A 20901-nucleotide genomic window follows, 5' to 3' on the forward strand; every position below is an offset into this window, starting at 1 on the left:
TAACTTGTCTTGTAGTATTTCCTTTGTGAAAATTTTAGTAGTAAGCTGTTCGGTTATATAGCATTGTTGTATAGCATTGATGTATTTCATTTTTTACATTTCATTGATGTATTTCATTCCATAGGGCAGGAAAAGTGTATTTTTCCAACATTTGCTTCTCTCCCTCCAATTCATATAATACTCCTTCCCTTAAGACCACTTCCCACTTTAGTGAATGATTGGAGGGCTGGAACAGAGCAGGCATTCCTGGTGGTGCTCGCATTCAAGCTGTTCTTTGTTTCCTTTTCAGATTATTCCAGCTGTGCTGGTAAGACTGATGGCAGAGTGGGTCTGGCTGAATTCTTACAGGGCAGATACAGAAAAAACCTATAAAATACAGTGTGAGTGTAGTTATTGGTGTCCCTTTTAAAAGGGAAGGCTGTGCTGATAAGGTTTTTGCAATGGGCTGTTCAGGATCTGACACAGTAAGTACCTCTTTAGGTGAGCTTGACAGGCTAAGAAACTAGTCAGATGTGAAGACAGTGGGATAAAGCTCAGACTTCAGGGATGTGTAGGTGGGGAAATTTAGAGTTAAAATATTGAGCAAGCTAGGAAAGGGGCCAGGGAAAAAAAAAAAAAAAAAAAAAAAAAAACAGAAAAGGAAAAAAAAACCAAAAACACCCAACCGAAAACCAGACCAAAACACCAAACAGGGAGGTAACTTTCTGCTGAACTGACAGGCATCATGGCAGGTAACACCCTGAATGTTGGAGGCTGTTGCTTTCTCCCTCTCCTCAGGCCCTGCCAGTTACACACCTGTGCTGTAGAGCTGGCACATAGGAGCAAATCCTGCTGCAGCACAAATGTGTAGCTGAGGGTGCTGCACTTCTGGTCTCTTTCAAGAAAGAGATGGACCCAGTGGAGGGAAGGAAGACTCATCACTCCAGGAAATGTAGCCCAAGGAACCTGTGAAGCCATAGGAACTACACTGCTCCAGAGAGGAGCCTGGGGGGGATGATGAGCATGGCTATTGCACTTAACATATATGAAAAACCTGCTGCTAAAAGGAAGAAGCAGCAATTAAAAATAAAGGAAATTCAAAATAGATGATGATAACTATTTGGTGGTTGGAAGGCATGCTTTCCCAATGAATCAGTACATTATTAGTTTGAAGTTTCAGTGGCTGCAAGTCCTTAAGAATTCCCAAGCACATATATTGAGGTTGTATCTCAATCAACTCTACTTATTTAGGGCAAAGAGAAGATGAAAGCTAGACTGTACTCCTTAGGTCCCTGAGGAACTGCAGTATTGGTTGAACCTAGCATTTAAATCAGATGTGAAATAGTTCAGGTCTGTGCTTGTCTGTTTATGTAGTATATTCTTCAGGGACCAGAAGTAAACCTGCATTTTCTCTCATACAAGCATGTGGCATAGCATGCATAAAAAACAAAAGAGTATAACAAATTATACCATATAGACATAGACAGTGCCTAAGTGCAAGGTTTTTTCTTTTTGGCACATACACAAACATAAAATGAGCCTGTATACACATATATATATAGATATTTTAAAAGGATAGTCAGTTGCCAGTTAATATGGTAATCTTGATTGTTTCACGTTCAGATATTGTCAGTATTTTTATTTTGTCCCCATCTAACAAAGTATTAGTCTACATTCAAAAAATGTGTGAATATAAAAATGCTTTGTATATAAAATATCAGCTATGTATAAATATAATGCATTTTCTTGATTTGGGTCTGTTTTGCAAAGGAAAAGGATAAAAATTGAATCATTTCAACTAATTTATTTCCTGTATAATTTGCTGTATGTGTAATAATGTATTAAACTGTGTGACCTGGAGTCAGAGATGTTTTTTCAACTACTGCAAGCCTTGTGTTCCCAGAGAGGCCAGGTCCTGGATGGGGGTTCCTAGGACAGGAATCCTAGAGGAAGCATTTCTAGTTACTGGAAACTCTCTCATGTGTGTGGTGCTTAAGTCAGCAACAGAGGGCTGCCCTAATGTTCTTGCAGTTCATTCAAACACTTTTTACAATTCTTACAGTCAGTTCTCAGCAATTGCTGTTTTCTTACATAGCTGGAATTAAATTCTCTCTCTGAGTGTGTTTTACTGAGCAGGGACAGTGTTATTTACCATTATTGTAAACTATCAGATGGTTTATACCATTTTCCTACAAGTATTTATGCAGTTGTACACTCACTGAAGCATGATCTTCAGTTTTTAGGCATTTACCATGAAGTGGTCCCTCTGCACAGAAACAGACTCCCTGGGCTTCAGTGGCTGCAGTTAGGGTGTCATTTTAGAGAACTAAGGTGCAAGTTTTAAGTTCTCTTCTAAAGTTGTTACTGACTCTCTGAAGATTTCAGTGTGATCTTTTAAGGAGTTACATAATTATATACTCCTCATGTATATTTTTCCTCTTCTTGTGCCATCCCGTTTCCAGGAGGCATAATGGATAGATTTAAAGAATTACATGTAGTATCTGTAAAACATTGCCTAATGCTTAGCTGGACCTCATCTGTTTACAGCAAAGAGCTGGAGTATAATAATTTGAATTGTCCTGTTTGAAGTTTTTAAGAACTCATGTGAACAGCTGGCTAGGTGACTCAATGACCTACATTGCTTCAAGAGAGAAAGCATGATGTGCAGAAAAGAATCAGATTTCATCATGGCACCTGAGGCAGCAGTATATTCCATTTCAAGTTCTCTGAAATACATGTCAGAATTGTTCATGTAACAAATTCAGTAGGTTATTGTGAATGAAGACTTAATGTGATAGCACATAATACATTTTCAAGTCTCCCCCTCTATCCCATATTTAACCTGTTCTGGAAAATACAAGGAAAAAGGACAAATACACCAGCACTAGCTGTGCAAATCCACTACTGCAGGGAATGAGGGGGTCATGTATCAAGTGCTGCCCTGACTCTTGAACAGAAATCCAGTGATAAGTCTGAATTGAAAGTAGCTTTTCATATAGCTAACCACATATCTCATCCAAAAATAAGAAAGCACAGGCCTCTCTTGCTCTCATTGGAGAATGTGAGGTAGAAGGTTCTTCTCTGCTGTCCTTGCTACCTGTCAATATCCAAGGCTAAAAATTGGCCAAACATGTCAGTGTTACAGTATTCAAGGTTCAGGGCTCAGGTGCATAAATACTTAATTTTATTACAAATATACCCTGTTTAATTCACCTGGTAGTCTCAGAGACTGAATGGCTCTGGATTGGAGTGGAGACAATCACAGTTTTACCATTCTCTTTCTCTTCTCTATGAGCAGGCATTTACTGATTTTACATTATAGGTTTTGGGGTTTTGCCTTCTTTTTTTTTTAATACACAACTAAAATTTGTTTATATAGAAGATAATTTGCAAGTCTTTACCTTTGAAAACTGGGATAAATAACTTGACCTAGTAAGTTCTTCCAGAATACAAGACAAGTTTAGGTAAACAAACATAGATAGCTGGCTTAGAGGAGGTATGTCTCTCTGCAGTTAAATCTGCTGCAGGTGATGCATTTGTATTGAGTTTTGAGAAGAGGCTTGAGGCCAATCACTAAGAAAACTCACAAAAATTCCATTTTCAAAGACCATTATATTCCAAGTACTCCTTTTGAGGATTACTCTGATTAGGACACTTTCTATTCTGTTTCTAGTGCACCAATGAGTTGATTTTCTGAGAAAAGATGATTTTTTTAACAGGTTATATATTGCCCTTTCCCCTGAGGCAAAATATGTGTTTTTATTTAAAAGGGAAAAAAAGAAAGGACAGCCTTAAAATAGCTGCTTCTGAAGACTGCAGAACATTTTTGCGTTTGCCTTTGGTTCTGCTTTGCGGCAGAGCAAAAATCTGAATCAGATATTGCTGCCACAGTGTCTCTGGAGTGGTGTGGGAGCTCTACAGTGGGGACTGACAGGTTATTTTTCTGAGAAAAGCAGCATGAAGGACTTTAAATATAGAAGGGAGATAAGATGAAAAAGTAGATCTGTCATCAGGAAAGAACAGAAGCAGGAACCAAACACTTAAATAGCTCTACAGGATTAATACATGCTGCAGAAGGATATTAACTATGCAAATATGTTGTAATTTAAGTTGGCATCACCTCTGGGTCATTTTATCTAGGCATTATTGCCAATATCCATACACAAAATGCTTCTTTTCTCCCCAGAGTAGTAGTTATGTACCCAAAGAAAAGCCACTGAGATTTAAGGTAGCAGAAGAAAAGCATAGGCTAGCCTACAGGGAATAACAGCATTTTCTAAAACCCCATCTGCATTATTTGGGAACTTCTGAAACTTTTGAGAATTTTTCCCCCCAAGGGGGTGTGGAGCAGTGGAACAGACTGCCCAGGGATGCAGTGGAGTCACCATCCCTAGAGGCTTTGAAAAGCCTTGTGCCACAGGGTGAGATGATTTAGATGGGGACTTGGCAGTGCTGAGTTAATGGTTGGACCTTTATGATCTTAAAGGTTTCTTCCAACCTAAATGATCTTAAATGGCTTAAAAATACCCTTAATTTCTCTGTTGCAAAGGAGATGGATTCCATATAGATTCACCCTTCCTTCAGGCAGCATTGCTGTTTTCAAGCACAGCAAAGGAAAAAATAAAATAAAAAAATAAAACAAAAGAAAAATAATAGTTCAAACATTACTGAAGGCAGCTCACATGCAGAAAGCAGCTATAAAAACCCCATTTAGTACAAGTCCCACAACATGTTAGCAAGAACAATATTGAGCTTCAAAGTTTAACCATCAGATAGCCGATAGTTACTGAGGTGCCTCAGCAGGAAGTAGATGCCATATTCAGAGACAGATTTCCCAAATTTAGAAAAAGGAAAGTCCACACCTATAGCCTTCATAGTTGTAGTTATGTACTTCCTGTGAAACAAGGCTTTTTCTGCACTGGAGACATTTTACTGGAGCTGTGCTCATTCAGAACAGGGCTCATTTCAGTCTTTGGAAACTATTTTCAGCAATAACCTGCTAGTCTTAAAGAGTGTCTGCTTTGTTTTAACTGTAATCCTGTTGCTTTAAACACCAGCAAGTCCTGCAAAAATCACATTTGAAAACAGGAAATTGTGCTGTAAGTGGTGTCTAATAAGGGTACAGGACATAAAAACAAAAAACATTTCCTTGTACTCTTCCTACACAATTTGTATTCTTTAAATGCTTAACCCATTCACTATTTGTAAGGTGAAGAAAGGATGAATTAATCAGCATTTTAGTGGCTGAAGAATGTATCAGCAGGTCTCTAATCTGGAACACAGATGTGTTGGATACAAAGCATGTTAATTTCAAGAAAATCCAGTTAGGCATGTCCGGAATCCATTCTTTTTCATTTCAATTAAGGACTTCCTGCAGAGCATACTCGAAATCCAGCAAAGGGTTTGAACCTGGTACCTCTGCATCTTATATGCTTGCTCTAAAACCATTCAGTCATTTGAAGAAAGCTGAAATACAATTTTAAGTACTCTCAAAGGTTCAGAACTTAATTCCATCTCTAAAAAAAATAAAGATTGAAACTATACCTATTCAAATCCTTACCAAATCTTTCACTGGAGAACAGCTGGGGTTGCAACACTAGCCCAGCTGAGGACAAAAAGAAGGTGGAGCAAGCCCAGTTTAGCTGTACTTTTGGAGTTGGTCCTCTCAGCTCAAAGCCTGCTAGCTCTTCAGTGGCCAATGAATAAAGGAATTACCTTTTATAAAGGCAAAAAGCATGGGAAGGTTCAGAACACATGACACCAGCTTAACATACCACCACCATTTGCATGTAGTAACTTTATTGGCAGAAGAAAAATAGGTTTTTTCTTATTTCCTATGATTTAGCTACTGAATCCTGTAATTACTGAACTGGAATTTCACATCAGCAACTAGCAGGGAAAAAAAAAAAGAAAATAGTCAAATCACAGTTTGTGTGTAGAATACTAATTTATGTCATCAGGGGCAGCTGCTGAGGTGTCATTCTGAGTTATAATTACAGGCACCAATTTGTTTTACTCAGCAGCAGGTGGAGATAGCATTTTGTAAACACTGTAACCAAACAATTTCACTTGCAAGGTATTCCCTCTGGAAGCTTTGTAAAATGGGTTTAACCTGCACCAAAAAGCAGTTAGGGATCAGAAAGTGAAGTTAGTCCAAAGCAGGATTTATTGTGGTGCTCAGCTTCAGGCATCTTTATTGGGAGCAGCAGAAACCACAGAGCATCCCCAGGGGCTGTTTATTCCTTTCTTCAGTCCCCTTGGAGATTTACACTTTTCTTGGCCAATGAATTTTCACAGACCTCCCAATGCCAGGCTCAGCCTTCACAGTCCTTCACAGTGGATTATTATCCTTCAGAAGCTGGTCATGAGTAGTTGTTTAAAAATGAAGAACAGTGCAAGAAACAAAAAAAAAAAAAAACCAAAAAGCAAAAATAATACTGGGCAGAAGTTTTAGACCACAGAAGGCATCAGAATAAAGCATTCAGTGTCTCTCTTCTTGTCTAAACTGAGCTCTATCAGTACAGCCAGTCTTACATACAATGAAAAGCACAGGTCTGAAATGCTTTCCGTCAAAGGAGCAGGAGGCCAAGAAAGGCTTCAAACTGGACAATAATGGAGATGTTTACCTTAAAGGATTCTTCAATCAAGGATCTAATGTTAAGATTGCATAACCAGTTTGCTTTATAAAATGATTGGTGGCTCTGAGATGAGGAGATCATCCTCACCTAATGAAGAGTTCTGCTCAGTGTTCACAAAGTTAGGAATGTTAAATTTTGTAAGACAATGTAGGTCTTCCTCAAACATTGCACTGCTCTTGGGAACCTCCTGGAAGTGGGTATTACTCTCCAGACTTTGACCTTTCTGACTTTCTTTTTCTTTGTTCATATGGTCCACTTCATTAATGCAGAAATGGAAAAGTGACTGGGATTCTTCAGCCATTTGGTGAGAAAAGACCCTCTCAGACTCCAAAGGTCTTCCGAATTCTGCCACAAAGCTCTTCATGTGAAATCTTTTTTCAGAAAGCTCTGCATTGCTATAGAGGAAAAAGAAAAATGCAGTAAACACAAAAGTAAAACTATTTGAATTCTTATCAACTAGCTTGGTTTCAGGAACCATTATGATCAGGATAAAAGGAAACCCTACAGTTTATCTACCACAGACTTTTAAAGCCAGCACTATTTATTATTTTCAGCTGAAGCAATGTTAAGTCTTCATTTGTCATGACAATTTTCCATGGGAATAAGTTAATGCCAGCACTCTTAAATGGCACTTCTAGTAATCAACAGACTGTAATAATCACCTCACTGAAGGAGTTTATAAACACTCTTGATTTCAAGTAGTAACAATTGTTTTAAATGGCTCATAAGAACAGTTTGAGAAAAGTCCTTGATAGACAAAATGTTTCTGAGGCACAGGCAGCTCTGCTCTCACTGAGGGCACCGAGTGCTTGCTTGTCCAGACATCAAACCCTCTTTTCCACTGACTTCAGTCAATGACATTCAGATTTCCAAATTAGGAGAGCTGGAACTAAAGACTGCTTTAGACACTGGCAGTCTTAACCATCCCAGCAGCTGGAAGGATAGTTTAACATGTTTTTTGGCAGTTTTCTTTATAAACCTTAGCTCAAACCAGCACCAGTCTGCATGGACTCAAGCAGGAGCCATTTGCAGTTGAGGGTGAGAAGAGCTCAAGCTAGAGAGCAGTTCTACAGATTCATTCTTTGTCGGGCTGAATTTACATGCTCTCATCACAAAATGCAAGTTATTTGCATTTGGAAGGCAGTAGAGGTATTCAGAGAATGAGCCATGAAACACATTCTCAGAACATGAATTTTTTTAAGAACTAATAAGTCATACTGTTTAGATCTGGAGATGTAGCAAATGATGCTGGAGTCAGATAATTGCACACCTAAAGGTCCACCCAGCACTGAAGAGTTTTTCAGTGAAATTTCATTTCCTCAAGCCTGCAGAGGGAGATAAGTGCCTCAGATGACACCTTCAGAAATCCACCCACTAAAATTTTCACGGGATACCTACCATTAGTCTTTCAGGCACAGTTAAAGATCCCTGCCTCTCAAAAGCTAATTTACTTCCATTACATGATGGGGGAATTCTATCCTCACAAAATCACTTCCACTAGCCCAGAAATCAAAGCAGTTCTCTAGTTTGTCAAAACTGTATTGGCTCACTCTGCATTTCAAAGTGAACCAGGTAGAACAATAATGTTCAATTGATGTAAGACTGACCAGTAACCAAGTAATAATCTGCTGTATGCACAGCAGGGGCCAAACAGCCTGGAATAATTCTGAGCTGACAACTGACATTTATGTATTTATAATGCAGTAAAAAGCACCACTCTGAGTTTAAGTTTCATATATAATTTGGCAAATTGTCTGTGTTGCGGCACAGGCAACAGAAGTGGCAAATAAGGACAGAAAGAAGGACAAGCCCTGTAAGCCCAGGAAGAAGCAACTGCAGGAGAAAGTTTAAAATTAATTCACTGCAGGAGTGGAATTACTTCATAGGTATGGCAGGTGCTTCATAATCCAGTGAAGTGTGAGGGAGCAAAAGCTGACCATGCAGAGGGGCACACAAGACTGGCAATGGCAACCTGATCTTAATGGAAGATGCAAATAAATTTCACAATGCCTCAGACTATTAAGGATCTATGATGAAGCATAAACCCTGCTCATGAGCAGGGAAAACATGATCTAATATATAGTGATATTTTTGGATTTTGAAATTCACAAACACCATCTTTGAAATTCAGAGTGCAATTTTATTACATTTTTTAAAAACTAGACTAGAAACTAGCATAGTCTTGCTCATTACAATCTGCAATAATTCCTCAGCAGGTATCTTTTCAGCCCACTCAAGAAAAGCAGCCTCAAAAATCCCAGGTTTACTTAAACAAGATCAACTGATTTCTTAAAAAAAAAACGTTATCTAACATTTACTGCTTTGAGATTACACCAGCCATTATTTTGTACAAATAGGTTGCGTGATCTCTTGCATTTGTTGCACAAATGTGCTCTTAAGGATGTGTTCAAATGCAGAAACAAACATGGCATGCTTTCCTCTCCTAGTGATTAATAAAAGCATTTTTTGGAAATTCAGATATTGCGAAATTTTTTTTTTCAGTTGCTACAAGCTAATGTTCCACACATACTCATGCATGCAAGGAAACAAAAGATAAATGCAACAGACTTAATTTCCATAACTTCTTTAAATTTCTGTCAGTCCCCATCCATACCCTATCCATTCTGGTCTGAGAATGTACCTAATTCTGAACATCTTGTGTAATTTTGAAAAGTACATCCTATCATGGCCCTTTATATTGAGCCAAGAAAAGCCTACTACTAGGAAAAAAAAAAAACCAGAGTATTCTACTTTGGATCCATCCATCTGAGCCCAGACACACCTAATCTCTCACATTAATGGTACTTCAAAGAGCAGCCAGATAACCTTCCTGAAGTCAGAGACCTGGGAATCCTGTTAACATCTATTTTCTGTTTCCTAGGAGGGCTCAAGGCAGCCCACTAATGAAATACCAAGCCAGGAAGACTCCAGTCAGGCATGGAAATAGAAGGTGCAGGCAAACTAAAACAAGTGGTTTACAGGTAGCTGTTCTCCAGTTTTTATACACATGTATCAAAAATAAGAGAATCCAGCTGTATTCCCTGCCCTTAGCATATTCCCAGAGGATCCATGTTCAGTACCATGAGAATTTCATTACCAAATGTCAAAAAACTGCTCAAATTTGTTAAAGATGCCAGCTCAGCATGCATGGCAAGCACTCAGGCACACAGCTCCCAAAGCTGCAAACAGATCCATAGCAAATATAAAAAGGAACAATTGGTCTTACTCCAGCAACTGAAGAAAAATTATAATAAGGCATAGAAGGGACTTCTGGAAGTCTCAAGAAAGGCAAGTCTGAATCCTGATTACATTATCTGGATGAAGATAACCAAAGGTGGGCATTTCACAAACTCTTAAGGACAGTGTTCTGAGAAAATTGATGAAAAAAGCAGAAAAAAGTGGGAGATATGAAGCAAGCCTCTGCTACCTGGAAGTAAATTTTTACAAGTATAAATTTTTTTGGCAAATATCCATATTAAATTCTCTCAATATATGTATTTTTTACTTCATCATGTTTTCCCTTTTCAGATTGTCCACATGAGATCCAGACTCATGCTCAGCTAATAAATAAAATCTTTGTGAAAAGGAGGCAGCACACCAACAATTACAGGGATTTTAAATCTGTTTGGGACCAATGTCTGGCTACTTCATAACACTCTGTAGGGGAAGCAAAAATACCAGCACATCAGTTCTGGTAAGCTGGATTCTTCTGATTCTATTTTTTTCTCACAGGAGCAAAACTTCAGGAGCACAGAAGAGGCTGAGGATGTACATCAGCCATCTCTAACATGGCCCTGTCTCTGGAGATGTGCTATTACACAGAGTTCCAGAGCCAGTTTACATGTGATTAAATAGCAAAGGGGCTCCAGGAGGCAGAGACAGGCTGCTTTAGGAAGTGATAAACACCAGCAATTGCCTTTTACAATCATCTTCTCATCACTGCTACCTGCCTGCAAGCAATCTCACACTCCAGAGAGGCTTTTTATTTCCACTTTATGGCACACAAGCCTGAGAGGAGATGTGGGTTCACACTTTCTCAGAGGAAGGGACACTGACAGCCTGCATCCTCTGCAAATGCAGATAAACCACTGAGGCAAGGCATGGTCTGCACATACTTATCAGCCAGAAAGAATAAAAAACTGAAGACTTTCAAGGGACCCTGGCTTTAAAGAAATGTTGAGCTGGTCTCTACTTCAGCATCTATTGCAATTTCTCAGCAGAAATCAACACTCGGTCTCAGGGGTTAAGGGAAGATTTTGCAAACACTACCCAAATCTATCCTTAGACTTGAACAAACAAACATTTGGAAACTAACCAAATTCAACATCTGCACTGCATTTTATCTGTACCTACTCTGTTGATATTCACAGTATCACTCCATGAAAACTTGAGCCTACTTAGAACCATCCCACTAAAGGCTCCTGTTTGGCAGCCCACCCAAAACATCCTTTTAGAATGAAAATGCTAAGATTTCTTGAAATGAAGACAGGCTGCACTGTTTCATAAGAACAGACTAAAACAAGGTGGTAGAGTGTCAGCACTGTCACTGCTGGTCTAGGGCTGCAAGAGCCCAGGTGTGCCACTCAGCAGCCTGGATTTGTTATTCCCATTTTCAGACTCACTCTTGATGTGGCGCTCCTGTCTTCGTCAGCAGGGTCAGGACAAAAAACATGAAGATGACAAAAACTGCAAGACCAACCCAAAATCCAATCACAATGGAATCTGGTGAAAGAAAAAGAAACAAAATTATCAATATTTTACTTGCACTTGCAAAAAGTTGCCTTCTACAGGCAGCATGAGTGCAAACCCAAAATAATTTGCAGCTTATTTCTGGGTGACAAAGGGAAAATCAAATTTATTTTTATCTATTTTTAAACAGAAAGCTGCCACTGAGAATCTCATTTCAAGACCAAATCTTACTGATATCTATGCAAACCAGACAGTAGATAACAGAGGGAAGACAATTCTCTTGGTAAGTAAAATAAGAGGAGCTCTCTGTGTGATGCCAGGCCCATTTCCAAGCTTTGGAACTTCAGTGCTAGAACTAGGAAGGGAGGATTATATGATTTTCCTCAAAATCCTCTGTCTCTGTAGAACTGAACTCCTGCTATTTTAAGTTATTTCTGCCCCAGACCATTAAGTTTCCGGATTCAAATATAATTCTTTGACAAAATATGTTTAGGAAGACCTTTAAGTGGCAGGACAGAGGGTTCTGCAAGAAACAGAACCACAGATAAAACTACTTGCTACTTCAATAAATATCAATAACCAACAGATACCAGATGTTTTTGAATAATTTTCAATTTGGGTTTCCAACTAAAGTATAGAAAAGTGCAACACAGTGTCAAAGGAGCACAATAGATTTGGACAAAAAATCAAACCAGCAGTTAATCAATAGGAAAACCAGTGCAGTAGCCAAATACAGCAGCCATTGGGAAGAGCATGGCCTTTTGCCTGTGTGCTTAAACTCCAACTACTGTTCTCATTTACAGCAAATGGATGTAGGCAATTTGCCAGCACTACTAAAAACAAATCTATGTCCATTTACAACTTCAAGGTGGGTCCACAGCTGCTCCAAGCTGTTCAGAGTCTCCAGGAATTTGATTTAGAGAGGTTCAAGTGGAACAAAGATATTTCCAGACACAATCAACTGATTAGCACGGACCAAAGTTAGAGAGCACCAACACTCAATATTACCTGGCCCAGGACCCATCAGCACTCTGGTTTTTTTCACCTGTCATTTCAGTAAGTTATTCTTTACCTATACAAGTATTCAACACTTCCACTGTAGAAGATAAAAAACAGTAACATACAAACATTCAGGAGGGAAGGCTTGGTCAGGAATCCTTTCTACCCTTACCTCTCCTGACACAGCCACTACCAAACCTCAGAGACCTCACTGGCTGTAATGTCTGACCCAGTGCAGCAGGCACAGCACAAAACTGCTAAATTTCCTGAAAAAACAAGGAATCAGCTATCCTACCTGGTGTTTGGCCCAGCTGTTAATCATGCTCCCACTGTGGAATATCTCCCATGCTAAAAGGCAGATGTGGAAACTGGAAATCAACTCAAACCATTCTCTCTTTTTTCTGCAAAGTCAAAATGCCTGCTCCAACGTGAGATTTTCTCACTGAGAAAATACTCTATCACAATGAAGTCTCTTCTTAATCCCTTTCTTAGGTAGCTAAGGAGGTCAAGTTTCAAGTCTCCCACTGTAATATTCATTCCATCTCTCCTATGCCATCTCTCCTCTCAATACCTTGTGTAAAATAACTGGAATGTGGCTTGAGTATAGATCTCTGTGATGGAGGTGAGGAGATTTTAATACCCCTTTCTGCTTAAAGCATTCTGCCATGAGCTTTTTTCTGTAATTCCATATATTATGTGCACTAAATTACTTTCAGAATCATTCTGTAAGCACAGCCTGTATTCACTGGTTAAAGATGTACCTTACCTTCCTAATATAAAATAGACTTGGTAGTACCTGAAGATTTAATCTAAAAATAAGTACTGCCTTTAAAAAAATACCATTTAAGCATTTATAGCTACTAGTACCTTCCAGTTAGTCAGATATGCTGGGATGGTATGCAGCTGCATTAACAACCAGAATGTAAAATGCAATCAAGATGACTAAAAAAATATACACATAGATTATTTCAATCAAGCTGAAAAACTTAACTAAAAGGAAGAAAGAAAAAAAAGAAAATCAAGACTCCAGTAAACTACTGCTCCCCACAAAAATCACACCTGCTATTGTGTGCTGAATAACAAGTCTGTTTTTTGGTTGGTTTGGTGCCCCTGCTCCCAACAGAATTCTTAAGTTTATTGAGCCTAATGCTACTCCTTCCTTGCTTTATTGTGCCTCCAGACACACTTCCAACTCTCTGCTGCATAAATTACATTGTTTGAATTAATTTAAAATTCAAGCAGGTATCCTGAGTTCTCTTCAATATTTGATTTAGGTCTCACTCACTTCAGTGGAAATTATTCAAACCTACTAAATTCTAAACACTTATTCAAAATTAACAGGACATAACCTAACTTTTGTTCAAAAAATATGGTATGAAGGACATTTATGCTGCCCAAAGTTACAAGCAGATATTCATACGATACTTTTACATTATCAAGTTGCAGTTTTGACCTTTCTTTTCTTCATTACACAGATTCATAACATCCTGGCAGCAGTTCCAATCCTCTGATCATTGCTACCTATTTTTCCTCTCACTAGCATAACTAATATGCTGAGGCTTCCTCATTTTCAAAGGCACAAAAATGTCATTTTGTTCTTATCTCTGCTAGTCACAAGTATCTCCTCACTATCTTTGTCTATTTACTTTCTAAAGCTTCTATGTATAAGATATTTGGTCCCTACTTTTCCAGATGTTTTGATTTCTAGTTCCTGCCTTTGTTCTCATCTTATCACAGGGGTTCCATACCGTTGTCTCCTTATCGCAAAAGTTCCATACCTGCTTGGTGTTTCTCGTGGGCAGCTCCTCAGAGCACTGACTCTCTTTTCCTCACAAAGCCACCAAATGACCCCAATTCCCATCTCACCCACCCACCCCACTCTTTTATAGCACTCTTCTTCCCATTGGTTACAGCTCTGGCCTGGTAAAGTCAGGCCTGTTCCTAATCTTTGATAATTGGCCCAGCTGCAACTCCTTAGGGGTAAGATTACTTTCTACACTATCTTTATTTTCTTATAGTCTATCCCACTACATAGCTTCACTTCTTTTCCAACAGAACATACTTTTTGCCTTTTTTTTTTTCCTTTTGCAGTCATATATTTGAAACATCATTGTGGCATCTTATTTTTTTTCTGGTGTAGTAGATTATTTGGTCAATTCTTTTTCTCACAGGTCACTTTGAATACATTTTTCTCTGCTTTCAGAAAACAGGCTTCTGAATTTCTTTATATTAAAATCAAATCACCTGTACTGGAGTCCATTCCCTGTTGAACTCTCCAACATAAGTTACAAGTATTCATTGACACCTTTTCTTTGTAAGTATTCAAGGTCTCCCTCCTCATACAACCCTTGTTTAATCTCCTGTCCTTCTCCCCAGTTTAGGATTTCAGAGAAGTTCACGTCTGATCACATTGCCTCCACATTTCACAACAATCTCAGCTCAGCTGGCAATAGCTGGAACAAGAACACACCACGTCAAGAAGTATCATTCCATACACAGCACAGACAATTCCTTTAGTAGATTAAATTCTGCCCTCTGGGGAATGCATGCAACAACAGTGAAGGAAACAGAGGCAACTCCAATCTATCAGTTAAAGCAAACAAAGAAACAAACAAAAACTAAAGAAAATCCACCCTAACTAGAAGGACTGCCTAGATCACTGATTCAAGTACTACTAATGCCATCTTTCATCAAGCTCCACATGAAAAGCAGTTTTTACTTCTGCCCCATTCTCTAAGACCTGTTCAGGACCTTCTGCTCTATGAACAGCAGACAGGGAAGCTCAGCTGCCATGCTCAGCATGGCAATAACCTTGGGGGCAATCCAAGACCCGACTTGCAGCTGTGCCTTCTGCAATCCAGAGGCAGATGTCATTTATACCTTTTTGTCCCATCATGCTGTTTGAGACACTGAGATGAAAAGAAGCGTGCATAACATTTCAGCTGATTTTTGCAATCAGGTCTAACCTCTGATTAAGTGGAAGAATGGAAGATTAATTAAAAACATGATGAAAGCTAGCCCACATTTTTCAATTACCTATCACTTGTAAAAATACAGACAGCAATCAGGTTTAACCTCTGATTAAGTGTAAGAGTGGAAGATAAAAACATAATGAAAGCTAACCCACATTTTTCAATTACCTATCACTTGTAAAAATAGAGACAGTAATCAGCAGACTTTTTTTGAGGGAAAAAATAAAAAGTAAATTCTACTCTCGTGTTTTTTCAGAAGTGTTAGTAATTTCAACAAGTTTCTTCTGTCCCTTGCAGAGCCTCCCCAAAACCTTCTGACTGTGTAGAGGAAAGGGAGATTTGCCTTTCTGAGCTGCTGTTTGCCAGTGCAGGCACTACTTTTTCCCAGGCTGAATGCTCATTGGGACAAATGAGACAAAGTATATAATCCATCCTGGACCAGTGCTCCAGCACTGGATGGGAACCCTTCCCCAGAACTTTAAAGTCTGGGATCAAACCCTTCCACAGTGTATCTACCTCAGAAACAAAGAAACAGGAGGGGTTTTTTCTCTTCTGCAAAGTGCTTGCAAGACACATCAGGTAATTGAGTCAGTTTCTGTTACTTTTTCCTCCCTCTTTTATTGTTTGTCCTTCACAATCATCTCCTCTAAAAGGAAAGATCGTCAAATCCATTGTCTACTTTTTAGAAAAATGTTAGTCCAGCTGTATTAGCCTGTCCTAGTTACACCTTCTCCAAGTTCCAATCCACAGTTTTCATCTTTCTGGTACCTATCTGCCATTTTTTGCTTTTACTCTAAAACAACTCCAGTATTAACAGAAGTGAATTTAGCACACTCCTCCTACAAAGAAAGTACCAATGGCAAGTTTGTTCATAAGGAGAAAATTCTTCTCCTATTTTCAACATTTTAAAAACCGAAAATTTATTTTCTATCAGGAAAACCAAACACAGCTAGTGCAGGTAAGGCTCCCCATCACTGCCTTTTTACCATTAACAGAATCGAATATTACCATTAATACAAACAAATAGAACCAAAACAAAGCAACACTGATCTAACAAGTAGTCACCAGAAGCGGCAGTTTATCTGTATTTGTTGCTGTTAACTTTTCCTGACAGTGAGATATTCCTCAGTATTGACAAATTCCTACCACAGCCAACAAATCCATGGTTCTCTCATGCACAAGTCAACAAAAGGATACAGAATAATAAATAATAATGATGATCTAATAGAGGGATACTGCTAATTGCAGAGACTCCTAGGAATTAGGAGAGGAATGTTTTTATACAATATGCAGTCACAAGTGAAGAACAGGAACACAGGAAGCTGAGCTGCATGAAGTGTGTCTCCACTGAACTTACACTTATGAGCCTTGAGGCCTTCAAATGACACAGGTCCGTACTCATAGTACTCGTAGTCCCAGGTGTAATCAGAGTTGGACAAGGCCTGCTGGGAGGTCCTGTTAGAGATCAGCCTCAGGGCAGACATCCTGCACCTCAGCAAATACAGACCTGTGGAGATGAAATGTGTTAATGGAGATACACCTAGCAGCACAGCTTTTGGGTTTTTGCTCTTTCTCATCTATTGGATCACTTCCCCACCCCTGCTCCCAAGAGCAGCCACTGCCTCTTCAGGCTGCCCCATCCCATCCCCTTCCTTCCCCTAACTGCAGACACAGACTCTGGGGCCCAGAGAAAGGCAACCAAGATGTTTAGGGAGCTGAAGCACAAAGGGTTTGTTCAGCCTGGAGAAGGGACAGCTGCAGGGAGACCTCAGTGCTGTCTTCACTTAGAGGGTGCAGAGATGCCACTGCCAGGCTCTTCTCAGAGGTGCACAGTAAGAGGACAAGAAGGAATGGACAAAAATTGGGCAACAAGAAATTCATATTAGATAAAAGGAAAAGCTTACCTGATCTAGTCAAACATGCTTTGAGTAGGAGGTTGGACCAGATGACCACCAGGGGTCCCTTCCAACCTAAATTTCTCTATGCTGATAAACGGGCTCAATATGCCACTACCGAAGGAAAAGAAAACAGGAGTGATTTCCCTCACAGACTAGCAAAAAACTGCAAAGCAACACTGAGCATGATGAAATTATCTTGATAGATATCTCTATCATTACCACCATTCTCTACCGGAGTCTTGCATTTTGCAGAGTAATTTTTTTCAGAATATGAGACAGTTTTATGCATGCCAAAAGAAGCCACATCTCTGCACAAAACATGCTGCAGTAGCTGGAGTCAGGAAACCCAAATTGAAACATATTTCAAAATACTTTTTGTGAGAGCAAGCTGAGCTTTGGGTAATTCTGGATTCAATTAAAACCCAGCAGGATTGACTAATGCTTCATGTGCTAGGAGAGCCATCATAAAGAACAAAAACCAGGCACAAAATAAGAAACACTTTCACTCAGGTAATATGAACAACATTTTAAATTTGTAAAATAGTTCTTTCTGCAGCTGTTTTACCATGACCAAATGCTGGCAGTAATGCCTCAAAGCAATTTTAAATAAGTAGCATGCCTGAAAAAGTAAACTTCACACTTAAATACAATGTTCAGAACTTTAAACACATGCCAAAAAACTTGACTGGCAAGTTATAAATCTTTTAAAACAATAAATGGATCTATTTTTCAACCCAAACCAATTGAGTTTTCAGAATGAGCAACCTGACAGCAGGAAAGGTGAAGGGGTGCGCTGGGGAGAGAAGTGACCAACCCCATTCTCGGATCAGGATAAGAAGCTTCACCACATTATCCTCACCCTCCCCTTAGCCATTTAGAAAGCCTCCAGCATTAACAAATAGCCTGAAGCACAGAAGAGAAGGAAAAAAAACATGGATATCACTGAGAGTGCAGTTCATGGCTGAGGATGTTTCCCATCTTGTACTTCCAACCCTTTCAAAATGGACAGAGAGGAAGAGGTAAATCTAACTAAAAGTGCCTGTGTTGGCAGTAAAGTTCCTCCTTGGCTTTCCCATTTCTTCAAATTAAAGAAAGAATGTCTGATTAAGCTTTAGACAGAAGCTTTCTTATTTTAATCAAGTAAAGCAACTGCTGCCTCTGGGAGGAGGTGGCACAGAGAAGACCCTAGGATCCCTGTCCTGGTTTGTTCCCATCTCAGCTCCGCCAGTTGTTTGTTAAAAGACTCTGTGTTTTGTTTTGTGACAGAACATGGAGCCACACAGGGTTCCCACCATCTTATTCCCCCTTCTCCTCAAAGTTTTGTTGATGACATGTCTCTTGACAACATTAGTCTTGTTTAAAGGCTGTTTTTCTTTTTTATAACTTTCCATGAAGCATTTCATTTCAATATTCCTCACATGGCATCAATAATGGCCATTGTCTCCTCCCTTCTTTTAGTACTGCAAAAAGAGCTGAAATCCACTTGTAGAAAAATTCAGAATAGAGTATGGGAAAAATCTGAAAAATGTTGTTTCTTCCACCTTAAGTGTTTCTTCCCACCTCAAAGCAGATGGGATTCACTGGGCCACACGCAGAGCTCTCTCCCACTCTGGTCACTAGTGTCCATTTATGATTTATGGGGAGGATAGCCACTTCCAGGACACAAAGAATCTGTGTCCTAATAGCATTAGGTTAGGATTAGAAGCTCCAGCCTTTCACCACTGACTGCATGCATGTGGAGACTTGCTTTCACTGTAGACAAGCCACTGTCAGAGGGAGAGGTGCTAACAAAAGCTGATTCACCAGCTCTCTGGCTAATCTGTGCTTTGACGGACATATAAACATGCTTCTAAATCAACCAGCAGGGCTAAGCATGAGCCCTGCTCCAAACCAACTTTCAGCTCACTTGTAAGATTTGTCTGTCTGAATGGCTCCAAAAACTCAGCCCCAAACATGTGAAAAGCTTTTATTCTACTTGAAAAGCCAGTCTAGCATGGTGGTACAAGGACCAGCACAGTGGAGGAGGTGGCTATTTAGACCTTACATCTCCTGGGAAGAGCAAGGCAGGCTGAGCTGGCAGGGTTGCAGCCTGTCAGGGGCATCTGCCTGGCTGCAGCAGGTCATGCAGGGATTCAGGTAAGAGCTAAGAGCCTTTAAGAAGGAATTCCTCCAGGAGATGCTCTCAGACACTCCTCTGTGAGACACAGAGAGCCATGATTCATCCCACAGCTCTGGAGCCTCACAGGGACCTCCTCTCACTTGGCTGAGGGTTTTTCTGGAAGGTACAGGAGCCTTTTGAGGCAAACATGAAAGCCCCTCTATTGAATTTGATGTGTATGGATGCAGCCAGGCTTCCCTCACTCCAGCTCTCTTCTTTCAGGAGCAAGTCAGGAACAAAAAGCTTCACTTTGATTATTTGAGAAACCCCACGGCAGGACTTGTGTTCAGTGCTGCCAAGCAGAAATTTAGGCAGGTCTGCATCCTAAAAAGGGCAAGTGCTCAGGGTTTTCTTCTGAAGCATTGGGTTGCTCTCTGCAGATAAATGTAACCAGATGTTCCCCATGGAGACCCAACTGCAACTCTTGGAGCTGAATTATGCCTTCATGAGAACTTGTTTGCAATCTGTATGAAAGTCTGTAAGGTCTCAGCTGGCCTGACAGCTGCCAGTGGCACCTGGGCAAGCTAGTCTGGCTGTCTATGTTTGCATAAATCCCATGCCCTTGAACAGCAGCAGCAGGATATCAAACTCTGTGCAGCTGGACTATTTTCTCCAATGTGAACATCACTGATACATTGCATGAGGCTCTCAGCCACTTACCTTTCAAAATGAAAGCAAAACGGAACACACACCACATCTGCAACACAACTTCATGGCTTCCAGCACTGAGACCACAAAGGTATATCTGGTTTTGTGTAAGTCTGAAACTGTCCTTGTAACCTGCAGGAACTCCCTCCAAAGCTGACCTGCATGCACAAAAAAAAACCCATGTGTATTGTCAATGTACTGTTTGCTTCTGGAGCAAGAGAAACTACCAGTATGGTAGACACACAGAGCTTGGTGAATTTTCAGTCACAAACTACATCTATTTTCCACATACTTCTGCTCTGCTTAGTGCCACAGATTCTAAGCACTCTGTGGTTTTCAAAAGAAAAAATGAACAAACCATTGCCTGCTTGCAAACTCTGAAGATCCCAAGGCCCACACAGGGGAAAAAAGAAGGAACATTTCAAACTGTGGCAAGTCCCAGGCTGAGAAAGCTTAGCACTACACCCTGGTGCATCAGCTGGGCAGTACAGTTAACCCAGAAGTTGTATGCTATGAGAAACTAACAACTCAGGCTGTTCCCACATCTTTGTGTTCTCATACCAGCACCAACATTGTGCATGAGGGAAAAGGGAGTCAGCCACCCCCACATTCCTTTTTACTCCATCCCAAAGACCAGGAGGTGAAGCCACAGAAAAAAACAAAGGAGAAAACCAACCACAAACTTATGTACATTGCTGCACTGCATCAGCTGAAAAGCAACACAGCCCCCATCTTTCTACAGCCCTGCCACGTGGCTTTGAACAAGCTGTGCTGCTCCCAAGCACAGACAGCAAAGTCTGCAGGAAACACTCACCTAAGGGTCCTTGTTTCTTGCTAATTCTCAGTACCCTAGGTGGGCAGGGTTTGAGTTCAAATTTGTGATCTTTTCAGGGGAATACCAAATTCCACCTGCAATAAAA

The 20901-nt window shown here is 40.0% G+C and overlaps 1 protein-coding gene across 1 annotated transcript; it reads right to left on the reverse strand.

Annotated features, from left to right (window-relative positions):
• Positions 1-5750: 5750 nt before the first annotated feature.
• Positions 5751-16801, reverse strand: MRAP2 (melanocortin 2 receptor accessory protein 2). Its single transcript, XM_054279976.1, has 3 exons — positions 16635-16801; positions 11240-11339; positions 5751-7012 (listed from the first exon to the last, which is right to left on the reverse strand). Exons 1-3 carry the CDS (start codon positions 16759-16761, stop codon positions 6661-6663), a joined length of 579 nt encoding a protein of 192 aa, XP_054135951.1. The 5' UTR covers positions 16762-16801; the 3' UTR covers positions 5751-6660.
• Positions 16802-20901: the final 4100 nt, after the last annotated feature.

This window comes from Melozone crissalis, unplaced genomic scaffold, assembly GCF_028551555.1.
Source record: "Melozone crissalis strain CALT ecotype California unplaced genomic scaffold, PUWL_Pcris_2 ptg000027l_1, whole genome shotgun sequence".
In the NCBI taxonomy this organism is placed as follows: Eukaryota; Metazoa; Chordata; class Aves; order Passeriformes; family Passerellidae; genus Melozone; species Melozone crissalis.

Bases quoted from the DNA above. Each gene is read 5' to 3' on its own strand.
- MRAP2 (XM_054279976.1), bottom strand. From the start codon at position 16,761: ATGTCTGCCCTGAGGCTGATCTCTAACAGGACCTCCCAGCAGGCCTTG. The intron at 11,340-16,634 runs GTAAGTTCAGTG...TTCTTTCACCAG, and splicing joins AGGCCTCAAGGCTCATAAGT to ATTCCATTGTGATTGGATTT. The intron at 7,013-11,239 runs GTGAGTCTGAAA...TTTCCTCTATAG, and splicing joins ACAGGAGCGCCACATCAAGA to CAATGCAGAGCTTTCTGAAA.